Source organism: Boleophthalmus pectinirostris, unplaced genomic scaffold, assembly GCF_026225935.1.
Source record: "Boleophthalmus pectinirostris isolate CB_2022bp ecotype Guang Dong unplaced genomic scaffold, ASM2622593v1 HiC_scaffold_1, whole genome shotgun sequence".
Taxonomy (NCBI): domain Eukaryota; kingdom Metazoa; phylum Chordata; class Actinopteri; order Gobiiformes; family Gobiidae; genus Boleophthalmus; species Boleophthalmus pectinirostris.
In genome coordinates, this window is record NW_026570970.1 from 34,184,309 (window position 1) to 34,206,205 (window position 21,897).

At 38.9% G+C, this 21,897-nt stretch overlaps 1 protein-coding gene across 1 annotated transcript in view; it reads left to right on the plus strand.

Annotated features, from left to right (window-relative positions):
• sucla2 (succinate-CoA ligase ADP-forming subunit beta) overlaps window positions 1–20,620 on the plus strand; it is a 28,863-nt gene extending 8,243 nt beyond the window's left edge. The window contains exons 5-11 of the mRNA XM_020927846.2: window positions 3,886–4,014; window positions 5,360–5,498; window positions 6,732–6,893; window positions 9,906–10,048; window positions 10,129–10,249; window positions 12,784–12,872; window positions 14,636–20,620. Coding sequence (XP_020783505.2) covers window positions 3,886–4,014; window positions 5,360–5,498; window positions 6,732–6,893; window positions 9,906–10,048; window positions 10,129–10,249; window positions 12,784–12,872; window positions 14,636–14,710 — 858 coding nt within the window. The 3' untranslated portion in view covers window positions 14,711–20,620. The remainder of the gene's footprint in view (window positions 1–3,885; window positions 4,015–5,359; window positions 5,499–6,731; window positions 6,894–9,905; window positions 10,049–10,128; window positions 10,250–12,783; window positions 12,873–14,635) is intronic.
• The last annotated feature ends 1,277 nt before the right edge of the window (window positions 20,621–21,897 follow it).

A 21,897-nucleotide genomic window follows, 5' to 3' on the forward strand; every position in this document is an offset into this window, starting at 1 on the left:
GATTAAAAAAGAAGTCTAAATGTGTAATAGACAAGCTGCAATAAAGAAACGGCAGGCTGAAACACTTTTAGTAGGTAGTTTGTATCTGTGGTGAGTCATAGAAATTATTTATTCAACCCTCTACAGCTCAAATCTTATTTTAGAGCTGAAATATTACAAAATGTTCCCTGCTACTACAAAGAAAAAGTCCCCACAATTAGGGATGGGACAGTAATCAGTAATATCGTTTATTGTGATAAAAAGAGTAGACGATAACATTTGACATTTAATATAACTGTGATAATTGCCCAAAAAAAATCGATAGAATGTGCTGAAAAAAGCTTAACCAGAAAGTTCTCTGTTATAAATCCAAACAATAGTGATCTAGCAAAGAACGTTATGATTACAGTGGTTTAAGTATGGAACTTTTTTATTATAATAGTAAAATTGTAATTATTCATATCCATAAACATTTTGAACTGTCAGCAACACACAAGGTGCTCTACTTTACGTTTATTCAATAACAAATGGTTTTATAGCTCGAAAACATCTAGAAAAACAGTGGTTCTCATTGTGAGCGGGGTCGCCTCTCCACAGATCTGACCCGTAACTTGGTCTGGTTTGGTCTCCATCAAGGAAGAAAGGTTTAACGCCATACTGTGAAACATTCTGGACAAAGCAATAACTTCCCCATGGAGAAAAGCATTAAAACCAGAAAAGTTACACAGTGCATCTTTAATAATGATCCTGATATTATCATTAATCGTTAACTATTCAGACCGGGGATAATCGTGACACTAAATTTCAATATCGTCCTATGCCTACCCATGATAAATATTGACCCACAAAAGTGATTATATGTTTTGAACTACAATCATTACTATTGGGGATTTGCGTTTGACGTGGCAGTCACATGATTTAATGTTTTGGCGGTCATACTTGAAGTTCAAGATTGGGGTTGATGCGGATGGTGTTATTCAGTTACAATATAATCATGGCGACTTCAAACGGCGCAAACAACATAAAACTGTCTGAAATCACCAGCTCCTTAGATCAGCTGTCATTAGAAAGGTATAAAGCTAATGTCGTCCTCCTGGGTTGTGGAATAAATCCCCATCTAATTCCGATGGATGCTTTGTTAGTTTAATCAGCGTTCGCTCTGTGCTTAACCTCCAGTGTTTGTTTTTTCATGTAACATCGTCTTTCATAGGAAATAAGCGAACGTTTTTCTTTGTGTTTCACTGGCGATGGGCTGTACGTGAATAATGATGGGATGTAATCTGGTGAAAGTGGGTTATCAATTCTGCATACCTACTAGGGTAAAAAAAATACTTCTGGTATATATAATTTCATTTAGTGTAAATCCCTTCTTTCTTTGTGTGGAGATGGTCCCTCACCAGAAATGAAATGTTGACTGCACAGACGACTGTACTCAGTGGGCTCCATCCCTCTTTTTATGTCCGCTCTTCACATTTTTCTGCGATCTTTATCAGCTGGAATCCGATAGAAAGATATTTTGGCCTCCTCCTTTGCAGATTGACTCCGGCCAGAACATCCAATAGTAACACAGGTCAAAACCATTGTTATTCAATTCAAATTTTATCACACACAAATACTACAGATTGGTCCCGATGGATAGTTTGACCTCCAGTATGGCTGCATAAACACCAGGTCATGTGGTTTTGTGATGTAGATGCAAAACCTTAATATTGACTAACTACACCTCCACCAACAACTTTAAAATGTATTGGTTTAACTCTGGCTGTGCACAACAACAAAAATATATAAAAGGGACTGTCAGTTTCTTATCAAATCATGTTTTGAATTTAATCCTTGTTCTTGTCGTTTTGGTTTTGCATGTGACAGACTTTTTTAAGATTCTCTACTTTTGATTTAAATTGGTGGGATGATACCTGATTTAAATATAAATGATAGTTTTACTCAAATCAAGAAGTAATTCGTGAAGAAAAGTTGAAAAAATATATTGCAGAATTACAGGAAAAAGAGTTCTAAACATCACGCTAAGGAGAATTCTACTCAAATGTTTGTCTCACGCAAGAAACACATTTTTCTTATACTTTCAACTCAATTTCAACAAAATAAAAGTGTTTCTCATGTTTTTATTTGTTAAATAATAATTTCTGTGTGCATGAAAGAAGTTTTGGTCCAGTGGTATGTCAGGTTAGTTATAGAATTCCCTAGTGTGATGCAAAATCTTTTATATACTGGTCTTAATTAGGTGTGTTTAAGTTAAATGAATAGTCCAATATAGTCCATAATAGTCCAGAATAGTCATAATAGTCCATAGGGATGTAACAATAACAGAAATATCGTGATAGTGTATCATCAAAGTTCTCACAATAATATCATGGTCCATCACAGTATATCGAATTACAAGTCTCTTTGTTTAAATTATGGTGCAGTGATGTTGCAGCAGTAGCTAAAAAAAGACAGAGGGAACTACATAGGTCATGATCCTTTGCTCCATTTCATTGTAGACTACAAGAAGAAATAACATTTCTAAGCACTTTTAAGTCTTAGTTCTTTGGATTAAGTCTGGTCAAGGCATTTTAAGAGGAAAAAGTAGCATATTAGCCTCCTCAAAATATCACGATAAATATCGTACTGTGAGATATTTATGATATTTTCACGATATCTCAATAAATATTGAACTGTGAAGTTCATACTGTGATGATATCATATCATTATACCTCTAATAGTCCATAAAAGTCCAAAAGGTCTTAAACACTTTGTTGTTGTTGTAACCGTTGATGGTTTGTCGTTAATGTAACTGCTTTTGGACGTTGGTTACGATGACGATAAGTATATCCAAATCCAGATCCACTTTATTTATATAGCGCATTTTACAAACAAATCAGTTTCCATAGTGCTGCACAGAGATCATAAAATGAAGACAAGAAAAAGGTAAATTGCTTTATACATCAAGGTTTCAATTGTCAGTGACAGTTCAGTTTGGAGTTGCTGAGTTGACTGCTGATGTTTTGTTGTTGTCTTTGGTTATTGTGTTCAACAAATGAAGAAATTTGGCATATTTCCTCACACCAGAATGCTAACGTGTTATAAGCAGATCTTGGGGTCAAAATAAGTCTGCTGTGTGCTCTCTGCAGTTTTAATGAGAATTCTGTGGTTACTGGTTAAAGGTGAACTACGTAACTTTTCAGGTGGAATGTCTGTCACCTGCTCTACCTGGAATGTTCCACCATATGACATTAAACAGCTCTACTTTACATTTGTGGTTTTGTAGCTCAAAATGTACCTAGAAAAACAGGTATTCTGATTGTGATTGTGAGTGTGGTCCCCTCAACAGATCTGACCTGTAACTTGGTCTGGTTTGAGCTCCATGAACAAAACGGCTTTAATATCAAACTGTGAAACATTTCAGATAAAGCAATAACATCTCCATGTAGAAAAGCATCTGACAGACCCTCCACCAGAAAAGTTACACAGTGCACCTTTAAGTTGAGTAAATATGAAAGTTTTTGTTTCATGTTTTTCTAATTGTTACTTAGTTCAGTGGGATGATACGTGTTGTAAATATGTTTATAAATGCATAAAATTCCCTTTAAAATGCAGGGATAATTTACGCAGAGGGAAGCATATTTGATTGTTTAAACGTTAATAAAATAAAAGTCTATTTTTATTCACTTAATTGCCCTTGTTGCTAGGTAAGTTATGGAATTACCTCTCTGTATGTCATATCTGATGCCTGTATCCAACCAGGAAGTAAAATTCTTCTTCAATATAAATACAAGAACTGTAAAATAAAATAAATAAATAAAAAAACTAGGTAAGTTGTAGTAAATCTAATGGTGTTCTGTTTTAGTGAAATGCGTAGCCCAAACTGTCAAATGCCCTTTAACCCCTCGTGTTTGCTGGTGTATGCAGGGTCCTGTGTTGATCGGCAGCTCTCAGGGCGGAGTGAACATCGAAGACGTCGCAGCCGAAAACCCCGATGCCATCGTGAAAGAACCAATCGACATCGTGGAGGGAATCAAGATGGAGCAAGCCGTGCGGGTACGCCAGTCACAGTATTTACTATAAAAGTCTGATATAACTGTAGTATTTTGAGGAAAAGTTAGACCTTATGCCCATTAACCAGCTAAGGAAGAGGGATGCTTTTCTAGTCAAATAGTAACTGGTGTTTTTCAGATTCTAAAATATGATGATGTCCTACTCCCAGATGGGGGCTGGAGACAGTTTTCTCTGTTGATTACATTGTACTTTGCCACAAAAATATCTAAAACATAAATTCACAAATGCTAAACCAGATCATTTATATTCCTAATATACAACTTGATGTACAGTAATGCAACAACTAAGGGAGTGTGATGTAACCCACATTATTCCGTTGCAGCCAAACAAAGCTTATTGAGGATACGTTTACACTGAAACGAATCACCGTATCACTGTATCAGCGTATCAGAAACGATCTGTGTCCAGACACATCATTTCTGTGTCCGCAAGTCTTCCCTATCCACACAGCTTTGAGCATATTTGTTTACGTTTTACAGAAACTAAACTTAAAACCACATGGCTAATTTGCACAAACTAAGCTAAAAATAAACAGCTTACTATTGTGCGCTGATGCGGTTCAGCTTCTGTCGGACTAAAGGACATGACTTATGGAATATGAGTGTTCTTTCTGTGACAGAAGCACAGAACAGACTCACCATCAGCAGAACACCCCTCTATCACGTTGGAGATGGTTCATGTTAAACTTTTCAGAGATTATACGTCTGCAGGTCGTACATAGATCGTATATATGAATGGACATATATTCTAGCCTCTTAGTGTTTTGGCGGTGAATTACTTCGCGGCACATAGACCTACATCAGAGCCTATCAGTGTTTTCAGGCGTCCAGAATGCTGGATCAGATCTGTACTCAGATGAATTCATGGGAGTTGGCAGCACCAGATCGTTCCGTCTCTGGAGCCATTTTCAATTGGATTTGTGTGAACAAACACTGCATCCGCAACGACAACGACTCGAATATGTACTAGTGTGGATGGGGCTTGAGGCTAGCAGTTACATGAGCAAATTTTGAGTTCCATATTTGGAGTGCGAGTATCATAGCGAATCCAGAACGAGGCTCTTTGTCATTTTTTAGTTTTAAATAAATGAAAATGAAAACAATCATGACTGACTTTCCATTTTCATTTATTTAAATACAAAAAAATGACAAAGACTCATGACTGACTTTCAACACTGTTTTGCAGCAGGTTCTGGTGGAGTGTTGAAAAATGTTATTTCCATCTTTGTGTTTCCATATTACAACAATAACTCTGATATTATAGATAGAGTGTTGTTATTAAAGCCACAGGACCCGTCTGAGCCTGTCATACTGGTTTATTCCTGTAGGTGGCACAGAAGATGGGCTTCCCCAAGGCTCTGGTTAACGAAGCTGCAGAAAACATGATCAAACTGTACAACCTGTTCATCAAATACGACGCTTCCATGGTGGAGATCAACCCTATGGTGGAGGACTCTTCTGGCATCGGTAACACTCATGACTACATAAAACAACATGCTTTAATGGGCCTATATGACACTGTTTTCTGATCTGTGCTATAATGTTGCTCATCCAAAACATACATGTTTCATTCACATATGTTAAACACACAAATCCTGCATATTTAGTCTGAGTACTTCTTTTTAACAAAACACTACACACTAACACTATATTTTCAGCCTGGGAATTACCAGTCTCTACTGAACAAAAGATAAAAAGCAAATACTAACTTGAAAACTACCACTTCATGACATCACAAGGTGGAAAGGAGCATTTTGCTTTGGAGATGTAGACAAATTTATAATAAAGGGTTACTTAAACGTGTGAATGAAACAAAACACAATTCCAGGTATGTTTTTGATGAGGGAACAACAGTATCACTTGGGTAGAAGAGTAGATTTTGCATAATATAGGACATTTAAAGAGAGGTGACTCGGCTCACAGTAACAATTCGTGTTTTTAAATAAAATGTTGAGCTGTTAAATCAACTGCAAATAAACAGTACAATACAGAGTTTCAAGTGAGGCAACCACATTTCAGATAGAGCTGCCAAACTGGGCACTACCTGGAGGACTAAAGGGGTGAGTGAGTGGGGAAAGTGAGGAAGGATGAGGGTCTGGGTCTGGAGATGTAAGTAACAGTGTGATTGGACTAAGAGGTATCCACACTTCAGGTATTTGTAGAAACACTGGGCAGTATTGATTGTATTAGCTGCTACCTTGGCCAGGAGTGTCTTGAAAAATAGATTCTGTATCTCAAAGGGACCTCCTGGTTAAGTACAGATAAATAAATAGGGTCTGCTCTGTGTGATGTCACCAAGTACATAAAAATGGAAGTGGCCCCTGGAGGCAGGAAGCTGGAAAGCTGCAAATTTACCTAACTTGAAATTGCTGAAAAACTGCAGAAACAGTAGACAATCTTATTAAAACGCCATGTACACAGTTTAGTAATGGAAAAAGCTCATTTTGTGTTTAGTTCCAAGGAAAGCAATAACATTTGCATTGAGTTTAGCCATGGTAATTTGATTACGACTATTAAGCGGATTTAAAATGAATACACCATACCCTTTTGTAATGTAATTTTCTCTTTCTGTTTCTTCTCTGTCTTCTCATTTCTCCTTTTCATTATTTCACTTCCTCTTTCCCCCCTTCCCTCATCTCTCTGCTTCCCCTCCATCTCTCCTCCCCATTCCACCCTCTCTCTCTCTCCTCTCCTCCGCAGTGATGTGCATGGACGCCAAGATAAACTTTGACTCGAACGCGGCGTACCGTCAGGACAAAGTGTTTGCGATGAGGGACTGGAGCCAGGAGGACCCCCGCGACCGACAGGCGGCCAAGGCAGACCTCAACTACATCGGGCTGGACGGGACCATCGGCTGCCTAGGTCTGGAGGAGAGAGGAGGGACAGAGGGAGGGGTAGTGGAGAGGGAGAAAGTGGGAAAAGTAGCAGTAGCTGAAAGTGAAAGAAGACGGAGGGCTAGAGAGAGAGAGAGGGAGAGATGAGATGGTGGAGGCTGGAGGGAGAAGAGGAGACGGACAGGCAGCCAAGGCAGGCCTCAACTACACTGGGCTGGACGAGACCTTTGGCTGCTTAGGTCTGGAGGAGAGAAGGAAGAGGAGGGAAGGACGGAGGAACCATTTTAATTGTTCCAAAACACTACATTATAATTGAGATTCTCTTGTAACAGAAATATTTACATAGAGGTAAAAGTTTTAAAAATTGCATCCAAATAAGTAATTGGAGAGAGTAATTGGCCAACCTGCTGCTAAAATAATAGATGCAAACTTTTTTTCTGGGAACCCATATTTTAAAAGTCACAAACCTTCACTACCCAAGTCAATAGACATTATTCATAAACTAAAAATAAAGGTAAATTTGACCATTATTCAACATTTATGAGGATATTTTATTGTTGACTGTGTGATCGTGTTAGTATTACTCAAGCTTTAAACAATGAAGCAGCAATTAAAACATCCATAAATCGCCTATTTGGATATTCAATTTAGCCCATTTCTTTTTCTTTTCGCATGCAATTCAACCAGCAATACTGGAACAAAATAGTCAATAAAATAATTACAAAAATATTAGAAATTACACAAAACATGTCTTAACATTTCTAATGAGATAGGTGGACCTGTCTGTGTTTTTGTAGTGCATTCCAGTCCAGGTGCAGGAGGAGAGCACAACATGCATATCAGACGTAGCATTCAATCTGTTTATGTGCTTTGTTTTCATTTTTGTGAGCACAGAAAATCCCTGTTCATACATATATGTAGTAGTGAAAGGAATACGGAGAGAAACACCCGTTCAGGGCAGGCAGAAAGGATTCGCTGACTCACTCGCTTTCTCATGTGTCAGAACTGTATATTGCAAACTGACATGCAGATCAAGACAAGGTGACCCCAAAAAAAACTCTCTTGCGACCCACCTGAGTGTCACGACCCAGTCTTTGGGAAACAGTGCTGTAGTGTGGAGATAACTGCACAAAACATGATGAAAATGTTCTGTTATAGGTTTTAGATTAAAATAGGCTGTGGGTAAGTTTTTAGTAAATTTAAATTACATCATTTGGAGAAAATCATCCATCATCAGCCTCATACAGTATAGTGGTCCAAAAATATCAGCAGAATTTATTGGCCATCGGTTGATCTGGATTCTAAACCATCTGTATCAGCATCGGCCATGAAAAAAAAAATCAGTTGATCACTACTAGAAAATCTGCAGTTAAGAAGCTGGCCTTTGTGATACTAAAATATTTTCATCATCGTTTGAATTATTTTTTGTCGAGCTTCTTGAAAAGCAGCCTGTCGCCTTCCTAGTTAAACCATTTTCCAATTATGATAAATTATTTTCTCAGTGAATTCAGAATACACCATGTTATTAGGGGAATATGCTCCTGAAACTCTCGTTAATGTGCGATGTTTTAACTTTAAGTGCGATGAAGTTGGTTAGTTAATGAAAGGGCAGAGGAACACCAGGGAGTAATTTAACAGAGGTGACAAATGAGTTCAGGTTTCAGTGAAAGGTGGAAGTTGTGGTTATTTAAGGTGGTCTCTAGACTTCATTTCCCCTCAGGAGTCTCCAAGTGAACTTTTTAAACCAGTCTAATGTTGTCCTCTGCTCCATCTGACCCTCTCTTCTTCTCTGCTCCACTGAGCCCAGAGAAACCCAATACAATATTTTCAAAAACCTTATCACCACAATACATTGCGCAATGCATACTGGGAAGGATTTTCTGAAAAAGTGAACATCAAACCGCCATGTTTGTTTTCCCAGTGGGATGCGTCTATTGACAAAGCCGATCTTTTCAAGTCTTTTGAACCATATTGCTTTTGTTTCTGGTTCTGATATTGTCATATTTTAGTTTTGGGATTCGGACATCGTAATTGTGTGGTTGTTGAATCTCCTAACAGCGGAAAACGGCTTGAGAAATTTGTTTGCGAATTCCATAAATGCAAAAGGGAATCAGATCTGTGTAACTGCAAACCTCTGTTCAAACTGTTTCCCATCCCAACGGAATTGAAAAATAATGAACGGTGAAGGCGATGGGCAGGATTGATCCACAGGAAGGACCAAAAAAGGAAACCTTTGTCTGCCTAAATCATCCAGAGTTTGCACCGAACACTTTGTATGTGGAGCGCCATCAAAGCAGGATCCCGTTTGTTAAGTGAGAGGTACAGAAGACAGACAGACAGAGCTCGCACTTTCTTGTTCTTGTGGTTTTACAGCAACATCACGTCTTGGTTGCTTTGCAGTGGAAGGTGTTTCTTGGTGAACAGCTGGTGCCTTTCACTTTGGTGTTGACGTTTTAAATTCAGAACCAAGGAGGAGCGAGGGATCGGGATTTTGCTTTGATGGCGCTCCACATACAAAATGTTTGGTGCAAACTCTGGATGATTTAGGCAGACAAAGGTTTCCTTTTCATCCTTCTCTTGAATCAATCCTGCCCATCGCCTTCGCCTTTCAGTATTTTTCAATTCTGTTGGGAAGGGAAACAGTTTGAACAGAGGTTTGCAGTCACACAGATCTGATTCCCTTTTGCATCTATGGAGTTCGCAAACACATTTCTCAAGCCATTTTCCGTTGTTAGGACATTCAACAACCACACAATTACAATGTCTGAATCCCAAAACTAAAATATGACAATATCAGAACCAGAAACAAAAACGATATGGTTCAAAAGACTTGAAAAGATCAGCTTTGTCAATAGACACATCCTACTGGGAAAATAAACATGGAGGTTTGATGCTCACTTTTTTGGAAAATCCTTCCCAGTATGAACTGCACAATGACCGGAAGTCTGAGATTCTTGATGCATCTATTGAATGAGTTAAAAAAAACACTAAGATGGTTGTAGTTTTTGTATGGTGTTAATAGTTCTTGTTTGTGTTGCAGTGAATGGGGCAGGTCTTGCTATGGCGACTATGGACATTATAAAGCTCCATGGCGGAACCCCGGCCAACTTTCTGGACGTGGGGGGCGGAGCTACAGCACATCAGGTGACCGAGGCATTCAAACTCATCACCTCCGACAGAAAGGTGAGACAATGGAGCGAGAATTCAAATGTAAGGTTTGAATTGTCACCCTTTATTCAAATGTTTGATTGTTCTTGTTCCAGGTTCAGGCGATTCTGGTGAATATTTTCGGAGGCATCATGAGGTGTGATGTCATCGCTCAGGGCATCATCATGGCTGTGAGAGACCTGGACCTGAAGATCCCCATTGTAGTACGGTTACAAGGTACAGCCTAACGCAGTATGGTCTATTGTAGTACTGATACAAGGTCCTATAGCCCTGGAGCTGGCTAGTTTCACTTCTCTCAAAACTGTGGAGCTGCACTTCCTGCTCCATTCCTTGTGTATGGGGAATTAGCAGAGTCATGCTAAAATAAATCTGTAATTATATATTAGTCAGAGGACAGGTGGTTACAGATACATAATCACAGACAGTGTGTTCAGACCTTTGCTACGATCTAAACACGTCACCGGAGGAAGCTTCTGTGTTCAGAAAAGTAGGTCTTCGTGTCTTGAAACTCGTGCTAACTGAAATAAAAATTAGTGATATTAAAATAACGCCATGATCTGAATGATCTTGCACAGAAAAACAATGGACTCGTCATTAGATATATATATATAAAGTTGTTTTGTGTTCTGTTTTGCTTTATGTTAGGTTAACATCAGCTTGTAGACACAAACACCTACTTTTATACACACAGAAGCTTCCTGAGGTGAAGTATTTACATCAATGTAAAGATCTTAACACTGTCTGTGATTATCCATGTGTGACTTGCTGTTCTCTGTTTGATATTTAAATATAGATTTATTTTAGCACGACTCATCTAATTCCAATACACAATAAATGGAGCGGAAAGTGCAGATCTGCAGTTTTTAAGAGAAGCAGAAGTAACCAGGCGGCTCCATGAATTGGGACTATTATAGTACTGTTAAAAAGTACAACCTATCATAGTACGGCTACAAGGTACAGCCTGTACATGTGCTTTTGTGTGTGCCGAGTTTTCAACAGGTGCAATCCATAGACTGTTTAGAGAAGTGGACTAAGGGCGTGTGACATCACCTACAACATTTGCTCCAGCCAAATGAAGCTCACATAAGCTAGCAGTTATAGGAGCAAATTGGGAGTCAAATTCCATATTAGAAATAGGAATTTATTAACAGACAAAATAGCAAAATAAAAACAAAACAAAATGTATTTTATAAAATCTGAGAACAGGAACCGACATTTCATCTTGAAAGTCAAGTTATAGTAACAACAGAACAGAGAACAACAGACTGAACAGGCGTTAATATGTTAATGTAACATATTAAGAGTTATTCACATAATTATAGTATAAACAACAGAACATAAGTTTACCAAACTCATGATCTCACTCCAAATCACTAAATCCATTGAATCCTTCATCCTTGGTGTCACTTCTGCACGACCTCCAGAGATAAACCATCCATGAGGTAAATGGAGCGCTGCTTCCTCTTCTGTGTAGCTGTCGTCAGACTCAGCATCAGTTCCAGGTAGAATTATTCCGGCTTTTCTGAATCCTGACAGGATGGTTTCAGTTGTCATTGAAGTTTAGGCTTTGTCGATTCATCCAGTGACGGTTACTGTGAAGCTGTGTTCTCCATCCCTGCTTTCAGCTAGTGCCTCACAAGTTTCTGGCTTACTCCAAACTTTCTTTCTGCTGCTTGATTACCGATTTCGGCTGCATATTTCACTATTTGCAGCAAGACAACGGCTTTTTCTACAGGAGGCATGCGCAGTAGAGTGAGAAGTGACAGAGGTACAGGAGTAATAGTAGCAGCAGATACTGACACACAAGCCTAGAGCCTCTCACGGCTGTCAATCTGAAAATTTTAATATATAAGTTGCACCGGAGTATAAGTCGCAGGAAACACCCAAACCATGGAAAAAAGTGCCACTTATAGTCCGAAAAATACAGTACATCAGTTGGAGCCAGGGTCAGTAGGAGCCAGAAGCGTCCCCATGTTCACATCCAGCAAGCTGTTTGTTATATCCGTTTATACAGTATATGGTGAAGTCTGATCTGTCATGATTTCAAATGGAGGGCAAGGATCTAGAAAACTCTCTGAAATTCTCTGTCTAATTCTTTAAATCTTTCAGTTCACCACCAAGTTTTAATCCAAGTCCCAGACACACTGTGTGACCACATGTGCAATACATTAGAACAGATAAAAATACAGATTTTAAAAATACACTCCTGTAATGTATCGAGTCTCGTGTGCAGTAGATTAATGTGGTGGTTTTTTGGGCACGCGTCGCTGCTGCTCTGGTTGTGGCTGGTTTGTTTGTGTTGGATCTTAAATAAAGCTGGCACCTTCTGTTTGTCCTCAGGGAAAGTCTCCTCCTCCTCCTCCTCTTCCTCCTCTTTCACAGATGAACAGTGCTGCTGAAACTGGGACATTTACACTCGCATAAAGATACAATGAGACTCACCGTATTTCACAACAACTCAAATTAAAAATGTATTTATGCAATGTTATGTGAAAACAGTTCCCCAAATCCTTAATTATTGTAGATTTCACAGCCCATTCTAGTTTGTTATACACGGTAAAGGTGTCTGTGTAACCTTACTGGAGGAGGGTTCGCCATTTAGTTGTTGCCATGGAGACTGTATTGAACATTACACTATATGGCATCAAAATTATCCCCCCGTTCAAATCCGATATTTACTGATAGACCAATATTCTTATTTCTATATTTTTGTATTTTTTAATCTGTAACTTGTGTGTTTTGTGTTGTAGGAACCCGAGTGGACGATGCCAAAGCTCTGATCGCTGCCAGTCCCCTGAAGATCCTGGCCTGCGACGACCTCGACGAAGCTGCTAAAATGGTACGAGCCTCTGAACCCAGGTCCTAAACCAGGACTGCATCAGCGAGTACTCAGACCAAACCGCAGATCCGATACCGATACTGATGCCACTCATAATGAAGTTATTTGTGTTAACTTTTTGATACCTTCATTTTCCTTCGTTCAGTTTATTGTTATTATTTAGGCTTTGGTGTGGACACTGAACATGTTAAAAAAACTAATTAACTTTTTTCAAGCGTCACTGTTGTTTTTATCCACTTTGTCATAGAAAGTGACAAAGTACAAAAAGGGAAAGTGCTTAAATCGGCACAATTCATCAAGATCATTAGACACTTGACTAATACTTTAGTCCTCAAAATCTCATTTATTCTTGTGGATTTATAGAAGTAGCTTTTTAGAAGATTTTTGCACCCATACTAAAACAAAATCACATAGCCCTAGTCTACTTCTTCACACTAAGTGGTATCGGACTGGTATCGGATTCTAAATGACTCTTCGTGGGATTTGTATATTTTGAGATAGATTTTTTATATATATTTTTTTATAACGTTTTGAAATTGTTAAATAATTGTCAAGGTTCATAGGCATTTCTCCTAGACATGGCTAATCATTGTATTAGATTTTTATGGGACAACAGCAGAAAGGAGACGAGAGTGTTGATATACACTACTGGTCAAAAGTTTTAGAACACCACACTGATGTAACAACAACTGAAATATCGTGAAAGTTCTCAAAATAATATTGTGGACCATCACAATATATCGAATTACAAGTCTCTTTGCTTAAATTAAGACTTATGGTGCAACAATAGACACAGGGAACTACATAGACCATGATCCTTTGCTCTATTTCAGTGCAGACTACATAAAGAAATAACAATTAAGCACTTTAAAGTCTTAGTTCTTTGGATTAAGTCTTGTCAAGGCATTTTAAGAGGAAAAAGTAGCATGTTTACAGTTTTAGCTGTTTAGCCTCCACAAAATATCACAATAATATCGTACCATGAGTTGTATATCCTGAAAATATCATACCAAGAGATTTGGATATTGTTACATCTCAAATCGTGAGCCTCTCCACCATATCATGAGTTTTCCACGATATCGCAATAAATATCGTACCGTGAGGTTCATTCCATGACGATATTGTTACACTCCTATACTTTTGATTCATCAATGTAGACATCTTTGGCAGATATAACAGTTGAACACACTCATTGCTCGTTCTTTTTACAATAGAAATCAAATATTGTTCAGAAAGTTCTTCCAAGTCTGTTGCAGAAGTTTCCATAAATGTGTGGAACTTGTAGGTTGCCTCACTCTTCTGTCCAGTTCATCCCAAACCAGCTCCATGGGGTTTAAGTCTGGACACTGTGTTGCTGCTGGACACTCCATGTTTTCAAACTTTACCATCTTGTTCTTTTTTTCCTGAGGTAGTTTTGGCAGAGCTTGGATTTGTGTTTTGTTCTTTTATCTTTTTTTTGTTTTTGTTTTAAACCTGTCTGTTCAGTTCTTACCTTTGTACCATTTCAAGCTCTTCATTGGACTTGCACAACTTGAACTGCAATAAATAACGGCAAAAATAAGAGTGTTCTAAAACTTTTGAGTGTATATGTTGCTTAATCTGTCTTTATATAATTACATTGATTCGTAGTACTTTTTTCTCCATGAATAGTAGTTTTTGCATCGTGTGAGCACAGTTTTGGTCAGATACAGAGACATTTAATAGATTTGAGAGTTTTTGCCACAGCCTGATGTGAACTCTAACTCCCGTTTCCGTCTGTGCAGGTTGTGAAACTTTCCGAAATCGTATCGTTGGCGAAGGAAGCTCAAGTCGACATCACCTTCCAGCTGCCCATTTAAAACCACTCCGCCGGTCTCCTCCGCCACTGTACCTGCCTCACCTGTCGCACCTGTCGCACCTGCCGCGCCTGCCCTGTCTCCCTGCCTACAGAACAGGGCCTATGGACAGAAAAAACACGAGCCCGTCACAGCTTTACAGTATCAGGTGGTAGAACCGTCTCCAAATCACCGCAGATGGTTGCAAAAAATATACCGGAGTTAAAATGACTTGAAATTTCAGCAGTACTTTAAAAATAACTACAACTTAATTAGCCAAATTAATTCATAGTTTATTAAATGATTCAGACTTCAGATTTACTTAAGGCGTTAGGGTTGGGGTATTACCACTTACTAAACCTGAATCATTCTTAATAAGCTACATTAATACGTTATGATTTTTGTTCATAATTTATTAAAGGTGCATTGTGTAACTTTTCTGTTGGAGGATCCATCAAATGATTTTCTCCATGGTGATGTTATTGCTTTGTCTAGAATGTTTCACAATATGGTATTAAACCTTTTTACCTTCATCGAGAGCAAACCAGACCAAGTTACAGGTCAGATCTGCGGAGAGGCGACCCCGCTCACAGTCAAAACGCCGTTTTTTCCCAAGTATTTTTCAGTTATAAAACCACCCGTGATTGAATAAATGTAAAGTCGAGCTGTTTAATGTCACACTGTGGAACATTCATCTTCACAGAGACGAGCAGGAGACAGACCCCCAACCAAAAAGTTACACAGTGCACCTTTAAGGCTAATTAAAGTGTAGTTACAGTGTTACGGAAATTTTTTAATCTTGTTTTTGAGTAGTTTTAACACGTCAGATTACTTCACTTATGGACCTAAATAATCATTAAACTTATTTTTAGGCATTTCAACTGTAGATACTTTTCTTCAAATATTCACAAATTTGGACCAGTGGATTAAAATTTCCATCAATGTGTTATTTTCGATTCAAATGTGAACAAAAATGTATTGAAACTGTAATTTTAAAACATTTACTGGACTATAGCCCTGAAAATAAATAATTCAAAATGTGTGAAAACGACTCAAAAAAACAAATCTGATACATTCAAGTCATTTTAAGTCATCGCGTCGGTCCTTTTTTTTTTTACAGTGTAGCGTTTCTCCTTTGTCTTTCAACGTCTCAACTCAAAAGTATTGAGTAAAACGCACAATCTCTTTATTTAAGTAACTCCTTTTTCACCAGTACACTCGTAACAAAAGCCCGTTTCAGTGATTGTACTTCCAACATATAAACCCATGTGTATGTTATTTTAATGTCATGTCAATAATAGGGATTTAAAGAATAAAATGTTTAGCCATTTTTGTCTTGGTCTACAAAGTTAATTATCGTCCAGAGTAATACAGATTTCCTTTTCATGTTATTGTAATAAGTTGAAATGACTTGAATTCAGAATATTACACTTAAAGGTCCTATATTGCACTAAACTGACTTAAGCCATGTTATAATGTTCATCTCATCAAAAACATACTTGGAGTTGTTTTGTTTTATTCACACATTTTGGAGTTATCCTGCTTTTATCTTTGAATATTTTTGTTTTAATGGGACAATTTGGAATTTTGGACATAGGGCCTCATTTCCTAGTGAGCCAAAATGTTGGAGGCATGTGGAAACACTTTTTAAAATATTCCATCCAGTCCTTGTATTTGCAGAGGTCGCTGGTGCTAGGCTAGTGCATGTCAATGGCCATAGTTAGCCTGCCACTAAAAACAGTCTTACCCACTCCACAAAATACCCGAAGCAAATCTATTATTACACCAGACTGTCGAGATAAATGTCTGTGTCGATAGAATAATGTTTGAATAAAACTAACCTTGCATCGCATGAATCGTTGCATGTTGAGGGACTATTTTCTCATATATCAGTCCGCCGTTGCTAAGCTTTCTATCAGGAAGTACCAGGGCTCGCTCATAAGCCTCCAACCCCATCAAAAAACGACTGCGCGCCCCACAATCCAGAGCGCCCTGTACATGAATCCACTCGGGTGTCCTAACACGACTTCAGTAAACTACAAAGCCGCACCACCCGCAGTGCACGCAAACACACACGGAGAAGACAGCGACCGCGTGGCAACAAACACCCACAGCCGACGAGGAACAGAACGGAGGAACAAACCGAAAAAGCGAGTCCAATGTGCCACATCTAGACACAACTGAACAACTGAGTCACTGCGAACACGCTGACAATCCAGCGGTCCCAGACAGCACCCTCCCTACACACCACAACTGAACAAAGCCCAGAGTCACTGTGAACGCACCAAACAAAGTCCCACTCACCCATCCAACTGTTGTGTTTCCTTTAAAGTCCGGTGCGGTTTATTTGTGAAAATGTTCGAAAGTAGAACATTCTATGACAGTGCGTCTTATAATCCAGAACGCCCTATAGTGTGGAAAATACAGTACAACTCGCTGCTGCTGCTCAGACATAAATCCTTCAAATGCAAGGTTAATTTTCTTTCAAAAATGATTATATCAACACATCGAAACTCTGGCATAATAATAGATTTTCTTCGGGTGTTTTGTGGAGTGGGTAAGACTGTTTTTTGTGTCAGGCTAACTATGGCCATTGACATGCACTAGCCTAGCACCAGCGACCTCTGTGAATACAAGGACTGGATGGAATATTTAAAAAAGTGTCTCCACACGTCTTCAACACTCTGGCTCCTATGTCCAAAATTCCAAACTGTCCCTTTAACTTCTGTACAGTTGAGAAAGTCTCCAGAATTTGCTTGTTTACCGAGGAGTGAAGCAGTTTCAGTGAGGGTAAAAAAAAATAGCTGTAACTTCAAATCCAGTGTGGAAATTATTAAAATAATTCTAGTGAAGGTGTATGGAGTTTAAAAACACAGTGGAGCGCTTCCAGTATTACCACTTAATGAATCACAAGGAGGAACGGAGTGTTTTCAGTTTGAGAGAAGCCTAAATCTGCAGGTTTTTGTGTTAAACGTGTCTGAACCAACTCCATGTAGGTTTGTGATGAAGAAACATTATAAATAGATCAGAAAACTTGGATGATTTGACTAAGATTGAAAATTGTATGCAAAATTCTGTGCTTCTTGTATATTGCATTATCAAAAATCATAAATTTCTTCCCCAACTGGCAGAAAATTAAGCTTGAAATGACAAAGACACATTTTGGTTTTAGAAAAGTCTGAATTCATCAAAACTTCAAAGATAATATTCTGAATTCTTTTTAACCACACCTTCAAAATCTCTCCTCTGTGATGTAGTTTGTCCCATTTATTTTGCTTAAGAAGCGAGACTGGAGCAAGTTTAGCCATATGTTTTTTTGTCTTGCTTTTATTTTGACAGGTTTTCTGACATGAATCTTGTTACTTCAAATTGTCAAAATATTCGAAATGTTTATGGCTTACTTAACTTTGGCAGCTAAGGGTAATGGTTTGTGGTTTGGAGCAGCAGACAAGTGACCAGGACTGGACTAAACTAGGTCTGGACTAGGACTTGACCAGGATTTGGATCAGGTCTCAACTGGATCTTTATTTCTTTCAGGGCAAATGTGTGTTCTGCTGAAGTAACCAGGTCTAAATCAGATCCAGACCAGGTCTAAATCAGGTCCTCATAGAGTCTTCCCTCCTTTTGGTGCAAATGTGTATTCTGCAAAATAAACCAGGACTAGATCAGGTCTGGAATATGTCTGAACCGGGTCTGAACCAGGTCTAAACCAGGTCTGGAATAGGTCTAAACTAGGTCTAAGCCAAGTCTAAACTAGGTCTAAGCCAAGTCTAAACTAGGTCTAAGCCAAGTCTAAACTAGGTCTAAGCCAAGTCTAAACTAGGTCTAAGCCAAGTCTAAACTAGGTCTAAGCCAAGTCTAAAGCAGGTCTAAGCCAAGTCTAAACCAGGACTAAATTAGAACTAAGCCGGGTCTAAACTGGGTCTGGACTCTGACTGGATCGGGACTAAAGCAGGTCTTCACTCCTCTCAGTTCTATTGTGTATTCTGTTGAAGAAACCAGGACTGGATCAGGTCTAGAACAGGTCTAAATCAGGTCTAAACCAGGTCTGAAATAGGTCTAAACCGGGTGTTAATCAGGTCTAAACCAAGTTTAAACCAGGTCTAAATCAGATCTAAACCAGGTCTAAGCCAAGTCTAAACTAGGTCTAAACCAAGTCTAAAGCAGCTCTAAACCAGGACTAAAACAGAACTAAGTCGGGTCTAAACCGGGTCTGGACTCTGACTGGATCGGGACTAAAACAGATCTTCACTTCTCTCAGTTCCACTGTGTATTCTGTTGAAGAAACCAGGACTGGATCAGGACTAGAACAGGTCTAAACTAGGTCTAAACTAGGTCTAAACCATGTCTTTGCTCCTTTCACAGCAAATGTGTTTCCCTATGAAAAAACAAAACAGGTCTGGACCAGGGACTAGGACCAGGGACTAGGACCAGGGACTGGACTGGGGACTAGACCAAAACCAAACCAGATCTTCTTTTCTCTCAGTGCAAATATGGGCCCAGGCAGAATATGACTAACCTGTCTGCTCCTCCAAACTTCAAATCCTCTGCAAATCCTCCTTTCCTCTCCTCTCCCAAACACATCCGTTTAAAAACCTTAACTTCTAAAAGTGAAAAGTCGTATTTCTAAATTGCCTCCCGGCTACGTTTCCTTCGATAACGATCTGCAAGTTTTCAGACAGATTATTTTGTGCTTGTTAAGTCGTCACGCTCAAAATTCAGATAAAGTTTTCCTTCAAATCCTCCAAAAACTGCCTCCTGGTTTAAATCCTTATTTTCCCCCCATTTCGGAACATTTGTGCATTCATAACTGAGCAAATTTTACACAGACAATATTCGTATCTGCCGATTTCGCTCCATATAAAAACAACGAATATCTAATTAAAATGTTAAAATGACTTGTATTGAGAATTTTAATTGCAAAATTTGACTTGGAGGGCCTGTTATTTTGCCTATTTCACCATATTGTGTAATTATAATGAGCAAATTCTCAGTCAATGTCATACAAATTTTTTTAGTTTTAAGCAAAGTTTTCGGAATCCATTGACAGAATTTCAACAATATTTTGAAAAAAGACTTGCTTGTCTCCATGGTGATATTGTAGCCTGGAATATTCTAAACTTACCTCTATTTATTGCTACAAGGAGATGGGAAAGTTTAACGCCATTTTGTGGAACGTTCCAAATCCTTGGAGACCAGCGGGCTGTGGACCTCTCGAAGTAAAGTTACGCAGTACGTCTTTAAATCAAGATTCCTACAAGTCATTTTAAGTCACAGAGATGCCCGTTTTGTATTTCAAACATGATTGAAGACACTGGAAATGCTTTTTAATATGTCAAATGTGTAGAATAGGTTGCGTTCACGTGAAATCACAACGTCAACATTGCACAGTCCCTTAAGTTTAAACAGAAGTCGGAATTTGAATGTTGGAAGTTGCTGTTTTAATTGTCAGATTTTAGATTTGACCTTTATTATTATAGTTCGTATCTCTGTAGTACTGGACCTGTTGGCAAGAAAGAAAAACTGGCGCAAAGTTCAGCCTCTTCATTTTTTCACAACATCTTCAGCCAGTTTAAGTTTTAAGTTTGTGGAGCTACTTCCTAAATAAATAATAAGCAGTGAATCTTCCTTAGACTTCTACAGACCCCTGCCCTCCGTCTGAAGTCACGATGTCAAATTCTAGAGCATGAACGCAACCTATTAATGGTAAAACTCCTTCTGTTTTGTGCCACTGCCGTAGACTCCCACACACACACACACTCACGCATTACTGTAAGTGTTCTGGTTTCTTCCCTCTTAGTTTCATGGCTGCACTCCTAAACAAAAGTGTGTGTGGTAAAGATTCTGTAAATAAAATACAAATGAAAGAAATGGTGATGGTGTACCATATTTATACTCCGCTCTGGAGTTCAATAAAGATGAGAAAGAAAAATGTGTTTTGAGTCTTGGTTTCATTTTCAGCTGATATCCGACATTTATCCTCCTGTTCATCTTTGCACATATTGATATTTTGAAACCTGTAACAGCAAGATGGATTCTCATGGTATTTGTGAGTTTCTGTAGCCAGGCTTCCGCCACCTAGTGACTCCATTCAATTTCATTTCTCTCCAGCGACTAGGTCAGGAATCAGAATACACTAGACTGTTCACAAAAACCCTGGAAGTGCGAGTTCAGGCACCAGCCAATCAGCGAAGGGGCAACGATTCTTGAGATCAAGGATTTAAAGCCGTAATATAGACAATGTTTGGTGAATTTCATCAAGGGGAAAGACGTTACTGACGTCCTTCGTGTAGGATTTGGGAAAAGCTTAATATACCAGTTATCCCCGTCAGCGGTGCATAACATACATCACAACCAAAAAGCAGTGATTGGTTAGATGATAAAAAGTACCTGTCTACCGACAAGCGAGCAAATTCTAACACTGCGAGAGTTTCTGAGTAAACTCAGGAGAATTCATCTTGAATCTGTTTATCATTTTTTCATTCATTTTTCAAAATAAAACCAAAAATAAGAAAACCAAAAAACTACATTCTTTATTATTTGTCTCCAAAACCAAAATGAACAAATGGATAACAATTTGTTTTTCAGTTTTCAGAAAAATCTGATAACTGCCGTTTCTGGTTGCTGTGTTTCTGGTCCCAGTCTGGTCTTGGTCTCAGTCCTGGTCTCAGTCCTGGTCTCAGTCCTGGTCTCAGTTCTGGTCTGGTCCTGGTCTGGTCCCAATGTCATTTCTGGGCTGGTCCTAGTCTGGTTCTGGTCTGGTCCCCGTCTCAGTTCCGGTCTTAGTCCTGGTCTTAGTCCCATTCTGATCCTGGTCTTAGTCTCGGTCTGGTCCTGGTCTCAATCCTGATCAGCCAATAGTCTATGCTGGCGCACCTCCGGGCCCGTCCCAACACTCAGTCCTGGTTTAGACCGTATGCGGCGCAAAAGTCCGGCATCTCAGTTTAAGTCAAGGATTTTCATAGAGGAGTCAATATTCTATGGGGGGTCAACATACCATAATAGGATTCTGAACCCGGAGTCAACATACTATATGGTATGTTGACCCCGGGGTCACCTCACCGCGGGGTCAAAATACTATACCACACCGGCTTTAAATCCTCGATCTCAGGAATCGTTGACAACACAGAATGTATGGCTCTGGCTTTGTTATCGAAGGCAGCAGAAGTTCAAGTGCTGTGATTGTGTGTTTAGTTTGTGAATGAGGCTGA